Source organism: Coturnix japonica, chromosome 1, assembly GCF_054131305.1.
Source record: "Coturnix japonica strain WE chromosome 1, WE-NBRP24, whole genome shotgun sequence".
Classification (NCBI taxonomy): Eukaryota; Metazoa; Chordata; class Aves; order Galliformes; family Phasianidae; genus Coturnix; species Coturnix japonica.
Window position 1 is genome coordinate 20,768,245 of NC_140663.1, and position 26,482 is coordinate 20,794,726.

The window sequence follows — 26,482 nt, forward strand, 5'->3', positions numbered from 1 at the left end:
TACAACTTGCAGTCCCATAAGTAAATTATTTCAGTCTTATGATGTTTCCTGTGTTACCCACTCAATGTGAAACCTTACTGGTAAAAATTTTGGTAATTTTTATGGTGTTTAGGGCAAAAACCATGAGATAAAACTAAGTTCTTTTACTGGGATGAAAATCCACCATAATCTAACATGAAACTTTCTAACAGAACTAGCGATCAGCTTCAATTCTTACATCATCCCTTGTACTGCCCTGAATTCCTTTGAATGCTTTGCTTCATATTTATCTTCTAATTTTGTAACTTAAGGGTGGGTCCTTTGTAACCTAGAGGTGGGTATGACTGCAATAATTGAAATCTTACAAATGGATAACACTTTTCTTTGGTGACTGCCAGTTTCAGAAAGATAAACACTTAATTTCACAAGGTTTTAAACGACACTGAATGTTGTGCGATGGGTTATTTCCAATATCCAGTTTTAAGCACTCAATATACCCTCAGCTGATCAACTGTGGTAAGAGAGATTTATCAGAAATACTTTAGGGCACAGCTTATCGTGGTACTGGGAATCATTTTTGACAAGAGTCTCTCTTCTGTCTGCTATGCAAGAACTGAGGTAACCTGCCCCTTTAAAATTAGTACCTACACAGCTCCTTTTGTTTCCCTTCTGCTGCTCTCCAGACTACTTAACTGTCTTGGTATCAAAAACTGAAAATGTACTTACCTTACAGGTGTTATTTCTTTAATGACCTTGTACAATTAAAAAGGAAAAATTCCTTCATAGCCTTTCTGTGGCTCTTATAGCAACTGTCAGAATGATCTGAAGGTTAGTCCCATTGTACTTAAGTTGTTTGTTTGGTCTTTCATAAATCTATTGTATATACTTGTTTTCAAGTGAACAATCAGGCTCTGATTTTTCTCATTTTCAGTAACTGCTAATAGTTAACTTCACATTATAGAAAATAATTTATAGAACATCAGTGTGCAGTAGAAAGGAAAATGCTGTTTACTTTGTACGTTAGTGGATATGCAATTAAAAAGGTTCATGAGTTGCACCTTGCTTTCACACTCTATTCAAACTCAGTAAACTCAAGTGCTTTTGTGCTGAATTTCAAAGATCTTAGATAAGCTATTCCACTGATTATCTCTACAATTTCACTGAGGTTAATACTCTAAGCTAAAATAAGTTGCATTGGTAGCACGGTTCCTTATTGCAAGAGCTTGGCTTTAGCTTGCTAGGTGCTGTTAAGCAGTTATTGTAACTTTTCCTTTCCTAAAGTTATTTATATTTATCTAGTACCTAATTATTTATTACTTGACAGATAAATACATCATGTACAACCAGTAAATAATGAAATACGAGCCCAGCCAATCTTCACGAAGTATTTTGCAATGTGAAAGTAGAAGACAATAATATGAAAGAATCAGAACTGTATGCATTAAGTCAGATTTTGGAGCTAGCTGTCATGTTTCTGTTTGTGTTTCCATTTGTGTTTCCGTCTGTTTGTTTCCGTATGGACTAGTCACAACACATCTGTCATTAAATTTGCCACTTGAAGGCACTGATGAGAAATGAAAATAACTTGACCTCCTGCAGTTGTCTCTAGCTGAGAAAAGCAGCATTCTTCAAAACTGTCTACACTTCTAATAAATCTGCTTGAGGTAAAAACAAAATAGGACTGTAGGCAATAATTAGTTAAGCCCTGAGTGCTAACTCCTGTATGTAGGTTGGATTATATATCTCTCTATTGCCAGATAAGGTCTGATTCTTGGATATCAAAGGCTGGTAGAGAAAAATGTTCTGATAAGCACAGAAAGTGTTTTTGTTGTTGTTTTTTTGTATATTTTTCACTTATTGTTTATATTGGGGTCTCTTTTACAACAATGCATTTTCATAATTAGAAGTAGGATTTTCCTTTAAAATGCATTCAAAATGAGATTACATGTTTATAAATTCCTTCTTTTCTCAAACATTAATGTGCAGCATTATTTTATTTTCTAATCTTGAAGGACAGTGCAGAATTCAGTAAATGCATATGTTGGTGGTCACATGGATCTTCAGTAAGTCTCCTATCTCCTTGAGATTAGTTTCCAAGCATGTCATTGAATTCTATCAAGTTTCCTTACAGCTCAAATGTTTGGTCATTTCTAAAGGCTATTTTGATTGAATTTATCCATGGTAAAGGTTACCTTGATTGAATTTATCTATGAGATATTGATAAAGGAATTTCCACAATTCCAGTATCCGCTTTTCTTAGCTAGATGGAAGCCTCTTGAATCAAACAGGAGGTACCATCTCTTACAAGGGTTTATGCTCTACTTTGAACATAAGTTGTCCATCACTTTCCCAGGGATGAAGGTCAGGCTGACAGGCTTGTAATTTCCTGGGTCAAAATGAATTAAAAATATCGTTTATCCAGAGTCAAAAGTCAGACGCTCAGAGTGTCACTCACTCAGAAACTACCTCTAATTTGTTCTTGGATTTCTTCTATTTGTTCTTGCAACTGTGTTTCTCAGTATGTATTTGATTGTATAGGCAAAGACTGCAAACCCAACTGTAAGAAAGAATACTGCCAAAGCTCCACCTAAGAATCCATGGTTACAACTGGCCTGCTGGAGGGCTGGATGGTTGGCAGGCGCTAATGTAACATTGGGTGCTAAGCTTTGTGCAACTGGTAGTTTTTGTGATCTCTTTCCCATGATAATAGCCACCTTTAAAGGGAGTCATTTCAAGTTCCTTGAATGGCACTACGTTGTCAGGGAATATTAGATGGTAGGGATTCTGCACAGATATAAGGCACTGGATCTTTCTCAATTCAAAATAAAGGCTTGTTTATGTCACAGTGCTGCTGGTGGTGGTACTCTCTTACTAATGTCGTTGCTCATCTCTACCTGCTAGACCACGCACCTCTGCTGCCAGGACATTCTGCTGAGCTGCAGCCAACAGCCAAATGAGGGAGGCAAAATGGGAGGGGGCTTTGTAAGGGAAGGCAGGCTGGGCAGGGCCATCACCTCAGTGCCTCATGCTGTGGTATGACCATGGGTTAAGGCCAACATGGTGGCCTGAACACCTTATACGGAGGTAGTAGAGCTCTCCTGTGAAATTCAAGTCTATACTTCATAGGTAAATATTGATAAATACAGGCTGTACAGTATTCAGTAAGTTCTTTCTGCTGACTTTTCCTTCAGTCCCTCAGAGCAATACTCGATTCATATCCTCTCAGTCATTTTAAAATGAGAGGGAAGATAAGTTTTGCAATAGAATAAATGAGTGAAACATACCCAGTGCTACATTAACCAGACCTTAAAGCCATTTTTATTATTTTTTTTTAATTCTAAAGCAAGAAGGATATAAACCTGGTCAGAGTAAATCTGTGATCCTTACTCTTGGCATTGTTCTGAGACTGGAGGAAACGAGATTTTGCAGAACTGCCATTCATCACTTCACGTTCCTGTTTGTGACATACAATAAGCTCACTGTTTTTCAAGGAGAGAAAGTCTGTTATTAAACAGTTTCTATTCAAGAAGAGACTGTAGGGAATATCCACCAGTCTGCTGATCTAATTTTTGTAAGGTATTTTCCAATTTCCATCTCTTTTTCACTGTAAAGTGCAAATCAGATATAGAAAAATTTATTCAACATTATACAGTAGGAGGCTGTGTGTATCTGAAGTTGGTTGTCTGTGCAGTCATGAAAGCTCAGAACAGGCACATTGATTGCTGGGATCAAGCAGATCTGTTATCCATGACTGGCACAATGCTCTGAGGCATAGTAATGAAGCACTGTGTTCTGCTGGTACATACAGTTCTTTCACTCTTTACTGCATTTACGTTATAGAAATGAAAAATTCTCTACAAAAGCAGTGTAGTTTAAAAGTTATGTACTCTATATTTTCTGATTGTGGGAGAAGGGAGTATACAGCTGGGACACAGGACAAAACAAGATGCAAAAGGATGTGTGTAATTAGTAGCTAGGGGAGATATGATACTTGGAGCACTAATACAGCCTGTGTTTGAAATCAGGTTTCTAAGTGTCTCTGGGATACCACTGTTCTCTCTGGTAGCCATTTTCCCAAGTCTTTCAAGACGTGGCTATTTAAAGGATATAACATCTTTATCCCAAGCCTATGACTGACTTTCTTGGCAGTGTACCTCAGTTTCTCATGATTCTAAGATTTTCCAAGAATTATATCACCGTGTTTGCTTATTTCACTTCCTTTCTATGGAGTCATCAGTCAAAAAGGTGACCAGGAATAACAAATTTTTGTTATTCATGTTATAGTCTCTAAACTAATTGCTGTTGTCTATATGAAGCAGATGCAGCCTCTGTTCCCTTGGTCTGAATTTCACAGCCATGACCATCCTGTACACCTCTGTGGGCAGGGATCCTATTCTCACTGGACTGCTCAGAACCTGTGCACCCACTGGCTGATGAACCTTTTCCATAGAGTAAACAGCAGAACAGCTGCAGTCCCTTATCAGGGCTTCAGGTGTCAAGAGAGGCCATATAAGACATTTCTCATCAGAAGGCTAAGTAAAGTGAATTGGGACTGGCAATTCTGATGTGGAATGGAAACAGTGGTGCTGCTCTGTCATGGCTGCATCTTTCCTGGCAAATAGGTCTTCCTGATTCTTGACCTTGTGCATGTAGGTCAGGGAGGAAAATATGTCTTGTCATAGAACTAGTTGATATTTTAGTGATATCAGTCACTAAGAAAGCTGAAAAAAAAACAACACAATCTTTTGTTTTTGTCTTTTCCTGATTCAGCTTTTTCTGAAGCCTTTTAAGTAAAGTAGTGCCAAGGAGACAAGTTCCCAATAGTCACTCCCCAGAGAGTTAACCTGGGAATTAAAGAAGTGGATTAGTGAAACTGGCTGTTAAGATAGACATTAGAAGTAATGTTTAGGTTTTAGGTGGTTTTTTTTGTGTGTGTGTGTTTCTTTTTGCATTTTTTCTCAGAACACTCTTGAGGAAAGAAAGTCTTGCTGAAAAGTAATGCTTTCAGTAGGCAGTACTACAGTTATTGCCTAAAAACAGTAGATCTGGTCTAACAATTAGGATGAATTACATCTGTAATTACATCTGTACATTTTGACAAAAAAAGATAAACAAACCATTTTTATTTAAATTAAAATTAACGTAGCATTTGCATCTGGAACTCTGGCTTGGCACATAATGTATATATAGCAGTCATCTTTGTAATAAATCATACTCGCTTTTGAGACACATAAAAATTTACCTTTATGCTACTGTCAGTATCAAAAGGGGAAAAATTGAGGATCTCACCTTCTGTGCCCTGCGCTTGTCTGCTCGTTGGTTCTGGTGGTAGATACGGCTGAAGTTGGAGACAATGACAGGAACTGGCAGAGCAATCACTAAGACCCCACTCAATGAGCATATTGAACCAAAAATCTTGCCAGCTATTGTCTTCGGCACCATGTCACCATACCTGGGTTGAAGAAAATAAAACCATTAGCAAAGACAAAATCTTTTCTAAGTACCGAATTTCAAGATAAATTAATTGCACGGTAGATTTTTCTTCTCTTGCAAATAACACTTGATGGATATCATATTTTACACATTTTACACATTTGTTATATAGCAAGCCTAGTGCTGGGCATGCTTTTTTTTTTTTTTTTTTTTTTTTAATGTTAAGGTAATGTCTGATATCCTGTTGATCAACTGTGAGCATCTATGTTTTTAGCTGCTCAAGTCTTCCCAACTGACTCTATTGTGATGAAGACAGACCTGCCTCTGGAAAAATTCTTAGGGTCTAAGTCCTTCCTCTGTTTGTTTGATTGAAGAACTCACTGCTTTCCATTGGTGAGATCCAAGGGAGATCACTTGGTAAGTTAGATGTCAAGCTGAATAATCTATATTCTCACTAAGCTGGTATAGAGCTTTCCTTTAGGAAAGCAGTGTATTTTGGAACAGGGAGCCTGGGAGATCATGAACTTTCTATCCTTGGAGATTTTCAAGACTTGGCTGAACAGAAAGACGTCTGACCTAATCTTTTGTTGTTGATAGGACTTCTCTGAGTGAGAGGCTAGAATATCTGACCTCCACAGGTCCCTCCTATAGTTTAAATATTTTGCCACGTAGCCAAAAGCAAACCCCAGAAACTTGAGCCACAAGTGCAAACAACTAAAGAAATTTGAATTGCAAATCCTGGCAGTATTCAGAACTACTACGACTGGAATTTACCACATTTCTTTATGATGCTGGATATTGTTTTTTCCAGCAAGTGTATAATATTTCTTATAGTGTTGCTAAGAAGTATGTAGAGAGATTCCAGTGCCAGCTTATTAAGAGAAATCTGCTATTTGCACTTTGTAGACTGCCATATTCTATAGGACAAGGATGTAATTACAGACTACAGAGTTTAATAAAGAGATACATTACCTGCAAGTACCATTCTGTTTCAACTGAGTTTTAAACTATTAGTAAACATAGACTGTAGCATGTCCTTGTGTGAAGTGACAGAGAATGTTTTCTACTGCGGAGTTTACAACATGAAAAAAGGTAAGAAATAAAACTGCAGGAGGAACAATATTTGGAGAGTGGTATCTGGAAAACAGAAGCAGTTCAGAAGGAAGCTGGAGAAGCAGAAGTTAGGGTGGAGTCTTCAAATTACATGGTCCAAATTGTGCCCATAATCATGAGAAGAGGGGCTGTCTAACCATGGTTAGAGAGCACTTTCTAGCAACAAGAGCTCAGCCTGTGTGTGAAGGAGATCATATATCACCTTGTGGGGGAAGATGAATGACTTGAATTTTCTAAGATAAGATGAAGGTATTTAACTCAAAGATTCAAATAAGGTTCATCCAGGCAGACATAATATAGATGGCCATGTCTTAGTTTATTGACCGTGACTATGTTGTGTAAAATAAATGTTTAGCTGCTTTATAAGGCATGCCAAGGTGTAAAACATTCACAGGAAAAATTGTATATTATTATTTGTACTAATAAAATAGTCACCTTCTCAGAATTTCTGTGTTGGTAATTGCTGATTTTGTGACATGCAGGAGTGGATAAAATGACATCAGGTAATAGAAACCATCTTCTAAGTTAATAATACAGGTTGTCTCAATTACAGGATGTATAAAATAAAGAACACTGGAAAGAGAGCTTTTCTGAGCTATTAACATTTGCAGCTTAGAACAAAGGTATTTTTGGTGCTTGTCTTCCTAAGCTAACCAGCCGTTCTCAGAGGTGACACATATGCAACTGTTGGGCCTGTGGGTGGATAATCAGCTTTTTGAGGTCCCTTTGCTGAACAGGGTCCTGGACACCTGACTAGTGCACTCAGCTTTTTTCAGCAGTGGTGAATGAGTGGAAGCACAGGGATGCTGCTGGTGCGGGGTGGGAGGGTCTGCCCAGCACTCCCATACTGCCCTGTGAGCACCTGGGTGTGATGGGTGGCCTGAAGTTTGCTTAGAAGGGAAGGCCAAGGATCAGACCAGTGGTAAAAATTATTGGCTTACAGGAACTGTTGGTGTTTTGCTTCTTCCTTTAGGAGATGACCCAAGTATTTTTGGAAACTGAATTAAAGTGTATCAACAGAAAGCTATTTAGAAGGCAGGATAAATTTACACACACTTGATGCTATCAGAACTTGAAATACAAAATTTATACACATCTAGTACTATTATGACAGACCTATCAAACTAGATTACTAAGTCTATATTTAGATAACTAAAATTATCACTTGAAACGTGGAAGTGCTGAACCGTCATAAGCCTACATTACCACCAATAGCTGCTGTGGACTGAAGGCATTTCTAGCTCTAATTTGGTTTGAAGTTGCTCAGGGATGTATCACCCTGCTGAATACATGGCACCATAATTATGTGAATTATCCACAAACTGATGTTTTAGGCATGGTGACGGGAATTATGGCATATACATCTCCAAAATTTCAGTGTTCATATGTGGCCTACCTAGGGATATAGGGAGACAGCTGGCATTTCAGTGTTATGGAACTAAACAAACAAACAAACAAATAACGTTGTTTGATATATGAAGGTATTTTGCAATATTTTTTCATCATTTCTGTGCAAGATGACAGGTAGATGGATATATCACCTATTTTGAAATAACTTGCTTTTATTTCTTTTTCAGCTTGAGTGAATTGTACGACAGTGACATTTTCCAGAAGTAATGCTGTTTGTCCACTGTTTAGTGCTAATAATATTCACATCTTTAATAACCCTAACAGAATTAGTGGTTCACCTGTTGATAAACAGTTTTTGGGAGGTTTAAATAAGATTACATTCAGAAAATATGACCACCAAGACATCACTCTACCTGTACTGCATTCAAAATTATGTTCACTCACCAAAGGAGGTTTTACTACCCCGTCTAGCCTTGCTCTCCTTTGGGACAGTGACACAGATTTTAGTCTATCATCAGCAGGACTAAAATTATTATTGATATTCCTCCTGCTGGTTAAATATTACCTTTAGTTGTACTTCGTATATCAGTGAGTATCATCAGTGCATGTGGATGGCAGAAAACAAAGGGAAAATTTCTCCTCCACCCTATCTGTAACTTCCCTTGGAAAAATCTACACTAAAAATAACTCAATTTTTAGATGTAGCTTTGTGGTTTTTGTATTTTAAAGTGGGAAAAATAACACTTGATCTGCAAGACAAATATTTATTTCTGCCACAAATCTGATCTCTTCAGTGATGAAAACACAACAAACATTGACTGTTCTTAGAAACTTTTCATAGAGAGGCTTCCCAAAAGGGAATTATCTCAGGGTTTTATGCAGAACTACTTTCCTTGTCTCCCTGCTATTCAGACTGTTACTGCAAACATATTCTGTAAGTGTGGTTTTGTGTTGTTTTTCTTCCTACTTTCAATCTACCTTTTCATAGCTTTTATATATAGTCTGTTCCATATATGTCTCATTGTGGCCAAAGCCCATGTTGGTCTTTGGGCATTTATGATTTCTACTGACAATCTAATTTTGCAACATCAAAAGTGTCATCACAACATTGTAAGCCCTGGATGAAGTGAGGAAAAAGAGATGCCGTGTTTATCCGTGTTATCCATCAGAGGCGTTCAACATTACCCAAAAAAAGGAAGTGAAAAGGATGTGACAAACTAGATATGTCAGTCAAGTTTTATCAAATCACAACTCAGAAATGATGTGATCAAACAAATGCATTGGTTTTACTGGACATAGTCCAGACAGGTCAGACATGTGCTATTGCTTCAGTCCGTGGCTCTCTGGTCACTAAGGGACAGACTAAATGGATGGATTTAAAGGAACATGTTTTTCTCAGCTGTTTGCATTTAACAGGCAATAGAACATGTCTGCATATTTGATGCCATATTGCAAGTGGACACAGCAAATCTTGAAAACAAACACTGGATTTTTCAGAGTATTAACCTGAGCAACAGGGGCATGATTTCTTACAGCTTTGCATGGCAGATGTGGAGGCTTGAAATGCAGACTGAACCACACACAGAAAGGTGAGCTTTGTAGGAGCTTGGGAAAAACAGATGTATTTAGAATATTACAACTGCCCATTCTGTACCCAAAAGTATTACAACATCAGAGCTAACCCACAGACAGCCACCTGCCAAAGCGATACTGCTTTTGTAACTGTTGAGCTTAATACACCTCAAGTTGCATACTGAGAATTCAAGAAATCTGAATCAGTATTTCTGTCATCTTCAGATATTTGCCTTATTACTGAGTCTAATGATGCATGCTTTTTTTTCTTCTTGTTCGATCTAGGACAGAAGCTCTGTCACCTGTCATTATTTGAAACAAGTTGCACCTTTCAGCCATTTTTCCCTGAGCAGAGAAGGTCTTTCCTTTAACAACCTTTGTGAATGAGATTGACAGTGCTGATTTTTAGACGTCTGTTTGTATGAACTCAGGAGTAATTCTTTTTTTTTCAAATGAAAATTAAGTGTATTCTGGAGGGTAAAATAATAATCAAAAGAATATTTTTCTTTCTATGTAGCGATTATTTTATATGCACTCGAGAGATTAGAAATGCAAATTTGCGATCATTTACCATAAGCAGAAAATCCCCAAACCTCCAGTGATGTCAGCAGAGAAAGTCTCAGATTGCAGGAGATATATAGCAGAAATAAATCCAGGATGTGCACCTTTACAAAGATCAAATAATTTAGGCTGACGTGAAAAATACACTTGGCAATATTCAGAACAGCGAGGTGCAATAGCGCTTTCTGGCGCTAGGGGGCATAAACACCATTAAAATTAAATGCAAATGCCTAAAACTATTTTTAATGCATGTTGCAAATACTTCTGCCCTCTCCCACCTCTTTCGAATTCATTTACATTCTTTTACAAACATTACGTTGATTGAGGTCCGTTGCCTGCTCCCATCTGATTTGCTAAAGAGGGAAAGCTGGTAACATTTCCAAGCATGTAAAACATATCACAAAATAATGGGGTTGTAAAGAAAAGAAAGAAAACACCAACAAAAAGTCATTACATTTATCCGGCAATATTTATTTTAAAAGCAAGGAAAAGTATGGTCAAAGAACAATGAAAGCAGTAGAAGAGCCATGGAAACGAAACCATCTAATTAGAAGCCAGAGCTGCATATTTTTCCACCTGTGTGGCTGACAGCCATGTTTCCCAGGGGATTTGGTATGTCATGCAGGTAGAGCTCCAGCTTTTGGCACTGGGAGTGATTAATGCAATGCTGGCAATCCAAGCTTTTTCCTTCAGCCCTGTTAGTTTCACCCCGCTGTCCCCACATTCCCAGGACAAAGCATATTCTCTCCCCTTCCAGTTGCCTGGCAGGGTTGTTGGCCACTCACCCCTGCGGGATTGTGCACCTGCCCTCTGGCTTCCCATCCCAGCTGATGGCACTTCCCTCCTCTCCAGCAGCCTCAGGCAGAGCCCCAGAGGCCACTCTGAAGGACTCACCACCAAGATCACACAGCTGCTCATTGGCCCTTGCATTTAGGCAGCCAGCCACCCCATCAGGCATGCACATAAGCTCCAGCACAGGGGAGAAAGAAAGAAAACTAACTTCCAGCCTATCTGACACTAACAATAATCATGATGAATTTGCAGCCTTACCTAGGTCTTAAAATAGCCTAATGATTTTGGAAAAGTAATTTCTAATAATACAAAATATTGCTGTTAGGTATGAGAGGTGAAACATTACACACATTATTCCAAATTTTATTCCAACCTGGGGAGATTCTGAATGGAATTACAAATAATCTTCCTGGCTGCTTTTACTGCTGTGAAGGGCCCTCTGTTGCAACAGCCCACTCTTCTGCTCCATACTGATGGACATTGTCCCCTCTGGGGTCTAGAATGCTGTTGCAAGCACCAGCCAGAATGATCATTCATGAATGATGAAGAGCACATCTGCTTCTCAAGAGCAGCCGTGCTCCTGCGCTTTCCAGACTGCAGGAGCAGAGTCCCTCTGGATGGTGACACACTACTGCCCCTGCACCTGGATGATTTTGTGGTTCTGAAATATAAGGTTTCCAATGAAATACAGGGATTGTTTTGCGTCTGCACTAGGGCTTCCATCCAAGAAGCTTAAGCAGATTTGCTGAGGTGCGAGTTAGTATTTAGAGGTCATTAAAAAAAAAAAAGGAACTTTTGCATGGGAAAGTTAAAAGACCTGTCCATAGAAACATTCTCATCTTCTTGTAGTTGAGATCCAGATGACTAATATCCTTCTGTTTTCCTTTACTATAAAATATTAAATATGAGAAGACAAAAATGTCTTTGTTTTTCCTTTTTGTCACGTCTCCCTCACTCCGTGGGGAAAGCTAACATTCTACCTGCTCCTGAGCAGCTGCAAAGCGCCATAGAAATGCAGTCTCTGCTTAATGATGTATGGTGGTTATTTACATTACTAGGGCTACAGCTCAGCTGACTTCCAATATGTCTGTTACAGCTGAACACCTGAATAGACGTTCTACTCAGATGCAGGACTTTTTATTGGTGAATTTTATTTTTCCCTCCACTTTCCATAAGAATGTGAACAAACAGATCTCAACTTGCTTCACAGACAAGACTATGCAGATAGGCTTTGATAGGGAGCAAATATAAGTCACGCATTTTAACACTGAGACTGTTGGGAAGCAGACAATCAGTCAAGAACAGAAGCAACCCAATTTTGAAAATAGGGAAAGAAGTGCAGCAGAAAAGAATATAGAGGTGTCAAATTATATCCCACAACTGCAAAATGGTGTCCTTGTCTAAGGAGGTACTGAAAATTGTTTTGAAGCCATTCCCTGCAGCTTCCAAGCTGCTTGGTGACTAAATGCTGGCAAGTTGACTCAGATTAGTCATTTATTTCAACATTATATGCAACAACAGATAATTTAAAATGTTACTGGTAATAAGCTTGAATGGAATATCTAAATAAAGATTTCAGCTCTGTTGCCTTAAGGAATCAACTTGTTCATTTGCAATCTGAAACGTATCTAAACTGCAGCTTAGAAGTGAATAGTATTTTCAAAACACCACTGCATGTGAATCTGAAATGATCCAGAGCTTGATTTGGAAGAATAAGACAAAACTCTTTGGTTTGTTATATATTTGGTTAAGAAAGCATAGAGGAGATGAAGAGGTATGTAAAAGAAGTCTTCATTTCCGAAAATCATCTAAGAATAATATCTCTAATTAACACAGATTTCATTTATGACTTTGTTGTATTCCTTCAGAATTTCAAGTCTTTATGATCCCACGGCAATAAGCAGCAAAGAAATGCTTTGTGGGATAATTATTCATGCTTAGCATAGCTGACAGAGGAACTGGGAATAATATTCATCAGATGGTCTGATGATGGTAAAAATAATAAAGTAAGATGATATTTTTCTTCTATCAATCACTTGCTTTACATTTTCTGGGATTTAATGTATTCTTTTATTTTTTTTTTGCCAATGGTAGCAAAACAAAGTAGTAAAAAAAAATCTGAATGACAATCTTCACTACCATAATTCCAACTTACTTGCTTCCTTAAAACTAAATATTCCAAGGTTTTTGTTCCTAAGACTCTATGGCACAATACTTATTTAGTCAGGTAGGATTAGCCAATTCTTTCAAAGTTCAGAGATGAACAAGAAACCACCAGTAGCAGAGCAGATCAAAGCTTCACCTAGACTAGCAATCAGTCTCTTAACCCTAAGCAAACAAACATATACGAAAAAAATACAGTAAATACACGATAATATCCCTGAACGCTCTTCCAGCCTCCAGACATTTACATCTCTGGTGTTTTTTGTGCTATTTGAAATTCATTGTAGTTAGTTGTTCTTAATGCATTTCAACATAACTTTTTTGTCCCCTTGAATCCATGCAGATTTTTAGCATTCAGGCAGTTCCTTGGTCAGCTGCCCTTGGTCTGTTTTTGACTCTTCTGATGGCAATTCCTAGCTCCATATGATGTCCCCAGGCGGGTCCTTGACAACAAAGCAGCTGCTGTGCGATCTCCGGTCACCCTGCTCCTGGTACTTGTGATTTCACACATCTTTTCCTTAAGTCTTTTCCAGACAGGCAAGTTCTACTCTGCTTATGCAGAATCTACTCCATATTTTGCTATATACCTTTTCCTATATATACTTATACCGATATTTCGGTATACCTTTTCCTCTCTTCTATATATATATATATATATATTTTTAATTCTGCTATATTAATTACAAGAAAACAAGACTAGAACTGCATTTCTCAAAGAAGAGGTATTAGCAATGTCAGAATAGCTTATTTTTCAGGTGCCAGCTTGGACAATAATTCATTATTTTTCACAATATTAATATGTGATTTCTTATTCCTGTTATTTATCTGTCCAAAGCTTAATATTGGTGGGGCTGGTAATTGTTTTACATCCTAGATGTCTATCACTGACAGAAAACAGAGCAGCTGGGCTGTTGGCACAGCATGAGAGTTTTGATGCCTGTCATGATATAAAATCCTTACAAAATAACCATTGAAATGACAACCCCCTGCTACTCAGAAAAAGAAAGGTACTCCTATATTTGTATGATCACTTAGGGTAAAATAAATATATATTTGTCCAGTTAATTCACTTTTTCTGCTTTCTCTCCCCCCTTTGAAAACCATTATTTTCCTTTTTTTTTTTTTTTTTTTTTTTTTTTAGGAGAACAGAACTAAAAAGGAATACAAAGTTAAGAGGCAGGTTTTTTTTACATGCCATAATGCCATAGAAAAACAGAAACCAGGATGAACAACACTGAGTAATCAGCATCTTCAATAAACTGGTATGAATACACTGGATTAGAGTTTCCAGAAATCCCTTCTCAAGCCATTAACATCAGAACATAAAACTTTCCACCTCTAAAACTACTAATACCTCTAGCCACTCTTTGCATTAAAGGTTAGGAATGAATGATAGGCAGTGCCTTCAAGTAAGGCTCTGGCCATAGCACATTGTAAAGACCAAATAAAGAACCCACATTACAAGTAGTAGTAAACCAAAGTGACTCAGGATTCACTGACTGCACCAACTTGTCTATAATAGTAGCCTTGTTGTAGGCTCCATTAATTCCCAACAGGACAGGCTATGACTTAAAACATCCTCCCTCAGAAATGATTCTAAAGGCAGCTACTGCACATTTTCCCTCATCGTGGTTTATGTAGGGTCTTTGTTCCCTCAGACACTACAGAAAACTTAGAAAACAGCACATTCAAGTCTTCTGTTTAGCAGCATTTTTCAGCATAGTTACTAAAATTAGGATTGTGCCATGAAACACAGCTTTAGGCTCATATTCAAATGGAACATTTCTGGTGCCCAAGGGTGTGTTTTGATATGCAGCCTTGCATTACTGGAGGTGAGAAAGAACTTTCCTATTAGTGGTGTGATCAGGTACAGCAGGGGTGCAGTGTTCTTTTTTCATCTCAGAAATAGTGCTGAAAATGTTATGTAATTAATTTACCCTACAGATTTTCTTTCAGATGCAATATTTGTGTTAAACAGAGGCAAGGTCCAAACAAAGCATTAATCTTCCAATCTATCCCCAAGTTTCTCCTGAGTATATATTAGCCATCAGCATGCCAAGCATAAATCACATTAACACTAGAAATGCACTGTGGAAGTCTGCAAGGACAGCCCTCTTTTTTATTTTTTCTGTGACAGCAACTGGGCACAACAGAGGGATCAGTGAGCTGATTTCACTTAGCAATCAAACCCAGCTGCTCCCCTGCTCAAGTGAATCTGAGGGAAGAAATGATGAGCTCAGCCACTGCTAGCATTAGGTCTGTCCAGCGCTCAAATGAGTACACCAAGATTGAGGGATGGTCTCCACCAAACCTGCTATTTCATATCCTGCTGTTTTTTTCAGTGAACTACTAACAGTACCCTGTCCTCAGCACAGGCTTTTGTTGACACACTTTTGCATTGCCTTGTAACTTAAAAAACAAAACAACAAACACAAAACAACAACAAAAACCATAATATGCTAGTATAACTTTCATGCATTTAGTCCCATTAGCTGGAGTTTAATACATTGAAAATACTGAAAGTCAAAATATTTCAAAATTTTTCTTAAAGCAATAAACAGAAATACTTTCTCCTCTTTAAAAGTAATCAGAATCTTCCTTTTTCTTTGCTACTGTTTTACCTCAAAGATAGTCACCTCATTTCAAAAGTTGTTTGTATCATCTTCAGCACTGATCAATGCAACTACCACTGGGCCACTATTATCTTTACAATCCTTCAAGCAAGCTGAAAAGCACAAAACAGTTTGTCCATGCAGCACTGCTATTGACCTAAGTCTTTAGGGTTCCCAGGCAAAGAGCAGATGCTGTAGCTAATAGCTCTTTAATTCTAACACTACATCTGTTAAAGAAAGAGTAAGAACTACTCCCATACATTTTTATACACACATTCACAAACACACAGAAATACAATACTCTGATAAGGCTAAACTTAAACTTTTCCTTTAAGGTAGTAAAAATGTATTTCATCTGTGCATAAGAAGATTAATCACAGTCCAAGAATCTTACTGCCATTTTTGAGCTTATAGTCAAGAGAACAATTTTTCCTGAAAGCTTCTACTGTTATTTTGCTTCTGAAATTCAGCTCTTTTCTCTTTCATGACAACCTCATGCCTTACTATTTAGAAAATACATCAATGGAAGTTACCAGCTACAACAGAATATTTGCTATTTTTTCCCCCTTGGTCTAATTGCCTTTTTCATTCTTCTCCATTTTTCAGGGATGTTCTCCGGGAAAAATGAAACAATTCGCATACTTCAGATCTAGAAAAACAAAAATCCTTTCTGAGTTCACTCAAGGCTCTTCACAACTCAGCTTTCCATCAGCACTAAATCACCACCCCCTCCCCCCAAACCTTGAGAGAAGGAGGAAGTGCTATAGCTTTCAATCCTCTTAAAGTTTCCTCACAGAGTAATTCATTTCAGCTGAGCATAGTTATATCTCCTTGCAAAGAAACCAGAAAGCCTGTGTGAGCTACTCACTACATGAACAGCTTAACCCTCACCCTCCCAGCTGCCATGCGCTACCTTGGCAAGTTGAAAAGGCTTGGCACTGCAGAGTTTATGTGATTTATATAGTGAAAATTGCATTTAGTACACATGAAAAGAATTGAATCAATAGTTAGGAGACTAAAATCCTCTCTTTGTCAGATTGTGTAGTATTGACTTTGTCAAGGAGCACTTCACCACCTGTGGCTTTGAGTCTTCATGTGAATTTTAATGGACAACTTTATAACTTTTCATATGGAAAGTTAGTGCAAGTTATGTAGAGTAGAAATGGGTATGCCCACATCTGCCACTTTTGATAATGCATTTTGTAATGTGACTTACTGTGTAACTGGACTCAGGTTACCATGAATCTCTAAACATTAGCAAACTGCAAAGACGTGACAGTGACTTCCTGTCACCACTAACGTTCTCCTTTGAACTTGTGTCTCGTAACTGAAAGGTTCTGTATCTCACTGCCAGTCCTCTTACTCATTCAAGCATAATGATTGATTAAAAACATTCTGCTAAAGCCTTTTCAAAATTCACTTATTTTAGAGATCACTGTTAACCCTTGAATTTTCTTGTGGATCCTTCAGAAATGGAGTTTCCAACCTGTCAGACATCCTTTCCATAATGCTTTAAGATGCAAACTCTCCAAGTTTCAGTGTTAATTAAAACATATCTCGGGCTTTGTGAATAATATGCCGGATGGACAATGCTAAAAGTTAGGAATTGTGAAAGTCATGTGAGACTTTTTGCCCGGAGAGATATGACTGTTGTTGCTCCATGCTCAAGAAATCAAGATATAGAGAATGCTGGTGAATGATTTTTCTCAGTCACTTCCTATGCAGGCTGTGTTCATAAAAGATCAAAATATTCAGAAAGTCAAGCCCTGGATTTGATACTGTTTAAACTTATCAGACAAACTACAGCTACAAGAAGTCTTGCAAATCTTTCAACTGAATAATATTTATTAGAAAGTGATGGGAGAGAGAAATACTTTAACTGCCAACACTGGGTAGAGCTTTTGGGGACTGGAACTTTCATGATTGGTCAAATCCTTCATGACAGAAAATGTTTCTGATCCCAGCTCTCCAGTGTGGTTTGCACATCAAGGCTAAAATTTAGTTAACACCCACAGTATTATTCTTGGGTTTCAGAAGACAAGTCTTACCCTATCCTCTCCCTTCTTCAGGTTTTTAAGGCAGACCTGTTTCATTTAAGATGACAGATCAGTTTGTATTCCTGGTCAGTACAGCCCTCTTTACAGCATGGATTTGGATTCTCCAAGCAAATAAAAATTCAGTCCCACAGCACTACACCCGTTTTTTCTTGTTTTTTACTTTTTTTCCCCACCAATTCGTTTATACTGACCTTCCTAAGAGGGCAAGCTCCATATTTAGGTGTCTAATTCTCCCGTCATTATTTGGCACAGTCTACATGCAAATTATTATGCCTAATAATTAGATGCTGCACTGCTCGGGGTTGTGACACAAGACTTTTGGAATTCTTAATATTGTGCCTCCACTGTAATTCTTTCTCCTTCCTAAGATTGTGCGTCATGCTCAGAGAAACACTGTGGTATATCAGACACCAGTATGAAAGCACTGAAAAAATTACCTTTCCGGTAATGATCTCTGTGCTGCAAATAAGGGCTCCTTCTGCTTATCCCCGGTGATTCCTGAGCACTTTAAGCCACACACTGGCTTCCTCTGACTGCTGTGAATGTTTAGAAACCCATTTTTTAATTGAAAAAGCTATAAAAGTAATATACTGCAGATCATTTATCTTAGCCTTGCAGGCTGTGTTTGGACCCCTTGATGTAAATAATAACTAAGCAAATAAAGCTCCTCCTGATCAGCCCTCTGACCATAGCTAAAGATTATTTCCTGATCTTCTCTCCAGCTTGACCTCAAATTCCACTACAACATCAAAGGATAATCTAGCAGCTTCTACCTGTCTTCACTTGAAGTTCACATATATTCAGTGTGTTTATCTTTTTGTTTGTCAAAATCAATGAGAAGTTCTCACCAATATCTGACAGCCCTTGTACTTAATTTGCCTTTTCCACTCGCTGAAATTTTTTGTCCTTGGACTTTAAGTTTCTTTTTCTTTTAGTTCAAACTGTGTTTCTTTTATCTCTATAACAACAGGCACAATTTAATGAGGACTGCCAAACCCTCTCCTTTTTACGCATTTTAAATTAGTTCTGCTTCTCACTGAGTATAAATCTCTTTCTAGAGACTTTTATATAGCAGCTCTTCTGTCCTTTTCTGCTGTTAGGCTTGTTTGCAGTGTGTTGAACATTGATTTCCTTTATTACAGCTACTTTTTTATTTATTTCTTTTTTATTTTTTGTTTTTATTTTTGTGGCCACATTACACCTGCAAAGCTTAGGGGATGGAATGGAGACGGCATCTGAAAGAGCAGAGAGCCAGTGTAGCAGTCCTTATACAGATGATGACATACCTCAGCGAACTGAACTTGTAGCCCAGAAGGCCAACTGTATCCTGGATTGCATCAAGAGAAGTGTGACCAGCAGGAAGAGGGAGATGATTTTGCCCCTCTACTCTGCTTTTATGTGACCCCCACTTGTGTATTGCATCCAGTTCTGGGGCCCCCAATACAAGAAGGACATTGAACTGTTGGAATGGGTCGAGAGGAGGGTCGCAAGAATGATCAGAGGGCTGGAAAACCTCCCTTATGAGGACAAACAGAGAGAGATGGGGCTCTTCAGTCTGGATAAGAGAAGGCTCCAGAGGGACTTTATAGTGGCCTTCCATTACCTGAAGGGGCCTACAGGAGATCTTAGGAGGGACTTTTCATAAGAGCAGGTAGTGACAACACAAGGATAAATGGCTGTAAACTGGAAGAGGGTAGATTTAGACTAGATAGTAGGATAAAATTCTGTACTGTGAGTGTGGTGAGATTCTGGAACAGGTTATCCAGTGAGGTTGCGGATACCTCCTCCCTGGAAGCATTCAAGACCAGGCTGGATGGGGCTGTGAGCAACCTGGTCTAGCAGGAGGTATCCTTGCTTATAGCAGGAGATTGGAACTAGGTGATCCTTAAGGTCCCTTTCAACCTAAACCACTCTATGATTCTATGATTCTGTGAGATACTGTTCCATGGACTGGATGGGGTTGTCTGGTGATTGCCCACTGATTTTCCAATCTGTATAGAGTTGCACATGCATGTAATGGATGCAGAAATGACTGAATGGCCTTGAGCTGTTGTGTGGTATGAGAGACAGAGGGTATACAGGCATGGTTGTGTGTCACTTCTGTGGATAGTATGTCATTTTACCCATGCATATCGCCAGAACTGACTTCTTTTCTCCTATCAGAGATGAAGGTTTCTGAAAGGACTCTTCACACTGGCTTTTAGCCCAGAGATTTAACTCAATGGGTCACTGTAGTCTGAAAAGCAGCATTCAATTTTCTTCAAGAGCAATTTTTTTTCAAGTGAGGTATATCTTCTGATGAGGACAAGTTTCTGGCCTCTTTCTGGTAACAATAGTTTCACTTACTGCCATAGGGATTCTTTTATGAGCATTCACTCTCAGCTGTAAGTATCTGATTTTTGTGATTTGGCTCATAACCTCTATCTGATTGGGGAGGAGAACCCCACTGATACATGGTTGCGAATGTTAAAGCTGTTTCTTGTGATGAAGATGTACATTACATAGTGAGGTAATTTGTATAATGCCTATTAATTTACTTTATACAAGAGACCAATCCATTTTCTCCTATGTGTTTTCAGAGCATGATCTCCTCTCAAAATTGCACTGCTTCACTCCATCCAGTATCACAGCAGAGGTTTTCCTTGGTTCTCTGCTATGTCTTTCTTTTTCATACCCTACCTTCCTCTACAGCTTTATTAGAGTAAGAGATTGGTTAGAGCCAGGTGGGAAAAATGGAAGGGTGTAGCTAGGGCACAGAGATTACTCCACTGCTCTGGGTAAAATGCACAGCAGTGGACAAAAATATTCTCATCTTCTTATCCAGGTCCATGCTCATTATTCTTAATAGCACTACAAAAACAGAATTAATATTTTCCACAGATACAGTAAAAATATTTTAAGCATCTGAAACTACATAATCACACAGTCTTATTACCTGAACTCCTTTCATACTTACTGGCTTTTCCTCTCATGAATTCTGGGTAATCCATCACCCTGCTGGTGAGGAGTCCTTTTACTGTTAGGAGTTGCTCGTACTAAAGAGTTCTGAGTATTAGACAGATAAGGAGACAGTAAAATATTTTTAATTGCTGCCAGATTAGGGCAAATTTGATTGTAAATATTAAGAGTTTTCCTTTTTTTTTTTTTTTTTTTTTTTTTTTTTTTTTTTTTTTTTTTTAACACAAAACTGTTCAATCACAAGCTTATATGTCAGATAATAGCTGATCAAGTAATCTATCCAGGCTCCCTTTCTCTAATGTGCTTATCTGTATTAACTACTAAATGCATTTGCCTTAGTAAAGAGAACATCCTTAAATCATACTGCCAAAATTGTGTCCTCAACGAGTAGTCATGTAGGTATGTCACCAGCCTGTTCCTGCTCAGGAGGAGTGGGAATGAGTGGAGAAAAACCCAAAGGAGGTCAGCTCTCACAAGAGAGAAAATAAAAGACCAAATGAATGGGGCTGCTCTGGGAATTATCAGCAATTCCCATCTGTATCAATAATCAGAGGAGAGCTGAGCAGCTCTGATTATTATATTACTTCATTCTGATTTTATGTTACTACACTTTGCTTTGTCCTCTTCCCAGAATAAAAGCTTCAACAGTCTCATAATCTTTGATCATCTCCTTCATAAGAACTGCTATCCAGTCATTCAACCTCAGATTTCAGTTTACAGGGCCATGGCCTACAACCTTTGGGATCCTGCTTTCATATAAATCTTTGTCACTGACACGAGGAAAGCCTCACAGAGAGAATGAAGAACGAAGGGCAAAAAGAGAAGAGTTTCCCATGGAAATATTTGCTCAGAACAAAAAATACTGTGTGACAATCCAAGTAATTAATGCACTTTAACTTCTAGCTAAGAGACTGAACAGATTTACTTAATCCTCAAAAGAAAACAAACACAAAAAAGCAAATCCACATGACTAAAAGCCTTTGTAAGCAAATAAACCTATGCAATATATACCTTGAAAAGTACATCAGAATGTGATGTAAAACAACCAGTATAATAAACACTCTTGTGCTTTTCAGAAACCATTTGGATACGTCAGATGCAATTACTTTGATATTATTTTATTTTACTCCAAAAAAAAAAAAAAAAAAAAAAGGCTGGATTTTTGGGAGGTCATCTGCTGCATTATATCCAGCTCTTCTTACTCATATGAGATGTTGCTCATGAGAGCTATGAGTTAGTTGTCACCACAGGCTGAATGGTAACATATAAAGAAAAGCAAAACAAACAAACAAACAACAACAACCCCAAATCTTCATTTTTCAGTGAGTACCACATTAAAAATAGCTTTGTCTTGCATTCCCAGATTATCATCTTATCTTGCTTCTGTTGCACAAGCATGGATGCTATTTTTGATATCCTAGTCTGTCAGGTTCTCAAGGTAGCAGTCAAGGAGTTTAACACAATTGGTTTTTGTTTTTTTTTTGGTTTTTTTTGTTTTTTTGGTCCTTCTTCTATAAAGAATAACCTAAAGCCTTAAGTCTTATGATTCTATGTGCAGTATTTGAGGAAGGCAAGAACAGCTTAAGAAGAAAGAGTATTTTCTGACTGAAGCTAATGCAAGGGCAATGTGCGTCTTCATACGTGTACTGTTGGATCTTATTGAATTAGCAAGAGGAGGATTAGACCCATAATACTCTTTCAAATCAGCAGGAGGTAGGATAGAGCTAAAACTACTGATTACAACCTGCTTTCTTCAAAAACAATTTGCATATGAACTTTCAGGATTTAAATGCAGAAGATGTCTGTAAGAACTATGAGAAACCAATTTTGAGTTGAAATTTACTGGGAAGATTATTCCATAGTGATCAACAAATGCAACTTTCTGTTAAGTGTGTTTGTTCTAAGCTTTGGATATAAAGTATCCTTTGACTTTTAATTTAAAAATATGTTTCATATTAATTAGAGTTTTAAAATTAAAGTGACGGGGAAACTAAAGTAGGGCTCCTTAGTGAAGACAACTGTCAAGGTAGTTAGAAAGAAAGTTTTCTTGTAATGTAGCCTTAAATGAACACTGTAGATAGAGTTCTAACCTCATTTAACACAGTGAACACCCACTGGGATCAGTGAGCCATTACTGCAGAAAAAGGGTCAGTGAATTTAAAACTGAAAGTCAATCCCTGCCATCAGGAGCCTTTCAAATAAGACAGAAAATAAGTTCCCTAATACTAGTGATAAAGATTTATTATTTGTGCAGTGCTACTAATGCGTGCTTATAGACAGAGATGAAGGTGACAGCTATGCTACAAAAACGTTAGCAGAAGTGGGGCAGGGATAGGGGTTCAAGCTGAAACAGAGGAATGGAGAAAAAAGCCCGAATAGGAGTTAAGTATATATTGTGGCTCAGATTATTTGTTTGTAATGGGAATTCTGTTGGAATAGTGGGACATATGATATGTGACTGTATAGACTGTCACTTTCATATCACTTTGATAAACTGTGCTGGGAATTTTGATCAGAGATCACTCAATGCATCATCAAACCATCTCCAAAGATTTCAAGGTAGCTTATTCTTTGTCATCATCATCTGAAAGAATAAGTAAACTCAAGAGTTTTGTCTATGGATAGCTAAAAGTTAAAAGAGATGAATCTCAGTCCACACATTTTTGTTTTCAGAAGTAGTGATCAAGACACTCAGTGGCCAATGATGGCATTTCTTTGAAGTTCTCAGGCTCCATTTCCAACTGCCAATATAAAAATTTTTTCTTCTGACCAGATCAGTAAGTATGTTAATTAAATTTGTCCTTTTCTCTGAGGCACACAGAATGTTTCAGTTGTTCCATTATTTTCAATTTTTATTTTACTTGACTGTGCTTACCTGACAGTATACATGTACTCGAGCATTTATAAGTATATGCATATTTCACACCTTCGGTCAGACTTTTATAGAGTCTAATAAATCTATTTGCTTTTTATTAGAAAGCCTGAAACTTGAAATGCCTGGTGTTAGAAAAGATGTTTCTGACTTTATTTTTGGTTTACAGTTAAAGTTAAAAGGTCATTTCTAGCCTAAATAAATTCCACTTTTTTTCTCTGTACTGCATTTTTTATTATTATTCTGCCTTAAACAACTGAATATGTACTTCAATATTTTGTGCACTTAGTCTATTAAGATACACATGCACTTTTCCCTTTCCTTTTTAGTTTACATGCTCATACATTTTTATGATGCTGCTGTAAAGGATTATCTGTAAATCAGATCATGCTCAAGTTTCATATTAGTATGTGCTAACTATTATGGAGAAATAGCTCAAAACTATTTAACATATCAGACTAGAAATTTTTATTGTGAGGTATCTTTCTGGGCATTCCTAAGGTCTGTTATAACCACTAGCCTGAATAAACTACCTCACAACATAGTTAAACCCAAAACTGGATTGCTAATGGAGGAAAGGAAAAAAAGAAGGTTCTGCAAACTGTTGTTATCATAGTCAACATTAAATTGTACGTTGGTAATTTGTTGTCCACAGAATGAAATAGATTTTTATTATTCCTCTACGTGCCAAAATTCTAAGAGAAGAAGATGTAAAGCACAGCTTCAATTAGAAAACAGCCTATATGCTCGTCAGTACTCAGCTCAAATGATTTTCTTCAGCAAACAGTACTTTTGTGAAAAGCAATGCTGCTTCTTAAACATTTGGAACAATTAGTTTAGGATGAGAACAATATGCAGTGGGATTTCTTTCATTATCTGAGATGCTTCTTTCTGTAACAGCCACTTGCATCATAAAAGAACCTATGGCTGGCCCCTGAGAAACAGAAAAACTATGATGTAAGCTGAGAGGCACCAAATGAAGCTCCAGGTGATCTACAGTGGCTTACTTACATACCCAGTAGGAATACAGATGTGCTATCCATGTTGATGTAAGGAATGGCACAATGACTGCTGGGGCCTGCAAGCCAGAAGTCTATTTACAAGGTAAGGCTGTGATTGACATTGGTTTTTATGTCCCTTGGACAGGGGCACATTGCAGAGGCATCTTCAGTCAAGCAAATCCAAGCAAAAATGTATAAAATACCAAATTCAAGAGAAAATATGGATTGAGAGGGCAGGTGCTTACTAAATCATGTTTCTTAAACTCTTTGGGCCACAGTCACACTGTTCACCACAGATGATCTAGTTACTGTCTAGTTACTGTTCTCAGCTCCAAAATGCACCTTTACAGAGGGGATAGCATCAGACTTTGCAAAGGCACAGAGATAATTGTTAACAAACATAACTGTATGAGGGGACATTCTGATTGAATAAAAGGACAAAAAGTCACTATGAGGGTGGTCAGACACTGCAATGGGTTGCCCAGAGAGATTGTGGAATCTCTGTCCTTGGATATATTCAGAATTTGACTGGAAAAGGGCATGAACATTGTGATCCAACTTCAAAGTTAGTCATGTTTAGAGTAGGCCAGACCAAATGACCTCTAGCAATACTTTTTTCTGCAATTCTATGGTTACACAATGAGCCAGCAGCCCGTAACAGCAGGTGGACTCTCAGCGCTTTCTTTGAGTTGAAGTACCATGAAATAGGTAGTCTGAATATAGTTCTTTGCACTTCCATTTCTCCTCCCTTTCCTTGACTTCACTTGTACATCGAGTTTCTGTGAGGCATAAGGTACCTAAAATCCCCACAGAGAGACTGTTTTATATTTATCAAGTGTACATGGAGCACTTAGTTAAGTCCCCCAGGGATATTGCACAAATAATAATAAAAATTCTATAAGACTGCAAAAAAAGAATTTTTGCAATAGAGTCTAAAGCTAACCAATCCAAGGCAGACAAAATGCCCAGTTAGCTTCATTATTATAGCTTCACTTCTGCTCAGTGTCATTAATTTCCCTCTATCTTCCTGCAGATTTTGACGAGTTACCATTTAGTATTCAGAGACTATGGAAATACTGACTAGGCTAAGAGCATGTTCTTTTCTTGCTCTGTGCTAGCTGTCTTAGAGATTAAAAGGAAGCATATGATGTGATCTAGTACTCAAATGACTGTCTTTAAAAAAATGAATTACTGGATTCCACTTAATTACATTTCTCATTTAATTGTAGGCCTTCTTCAGCTTTAGTGCAGCACGATACATTTTTATACCTACATTTATTTACCTTGTGCATTATAAAGCTTTATTGTATTTCTGCTAAACAGTTTCTGTGCTACTGGATGTTGGAGGTGTTTGCAAAAAGTCTGTTTAAGCTCTTTTTGAACAGTGTAGACAGGCCTTCATTTTTGGTAAATAAATTTGAATTTGTGAAAGGTATTAAAAATAGCCGAGCTCTGTCTGCAGACTACATAAATCTGATAAGGCTAACTTAGGCTCAGCAGCACCCAAATGCAGCTATATTCTGCCTCTAATGTCCCCTTGGGTATGAATACAACACAGTTGTGCTTGTAACACATAAACTGGCCTACTCAAAATATGCCCAGGTATCAACTGGAACCCAAAATATGGGACAACCTGGTTAAGACCCCTTGAATTGGCTCAGCTGGAACCCACACAACCAAAACCAAGCTCAGCAGCATCACATGACTTATCCCACCTGGCCCAATGGCTTCCTGATGCACCAGATATTCTTGATACCTTTCAAAAGACTGTGGACTCCTTGTCTCCAATACAGTCCTGGAACAGATGTTATTTCTGCATCCAAGGTACCCTAGATCTGCAGTACAGCAGCTGATGGCAAGTGAACTAAATGTTATTGTGCTCTGTTCAGTTTTGAAATGGTGTTACTGTGAGCATTCATGGAGAAAACTCAGAGGAGCAAAAAGTAGGCCAGTGTTTGCTATAGGAGAGTGGGCTAGAGTCTGTTCAGGCTCATCAGCATGACTAAAACTGTTGGCTAA

General features: G+C 37.9%; 1 protein-coding gene across 2 annotated transcripts in view; it reads right to left on the reverse strand.

Annotated features, from left to right (window-relative positions):
• KCND2 (potassium voltage-gated channel subfamily D member 2) overlaps positions 1-26,482 on the reverse strand; it is a 251,006-nt gene that overhangs the window by 11,905 nt on the left and 212,619 nt on the right. For both annotated transcript variants that reach the window (XM_015853454.3, XM_015853444.2), the window contains exon 3: positions 5,269-5,431. In XM_015853454.3, coding sequence (XP_015708940.1) covers positions 5,269-5,431 — 163 coding nt within the window. The remainder of the gene's footprint in view (positions 1-5,268; positions 5,432-26,482) is intronic.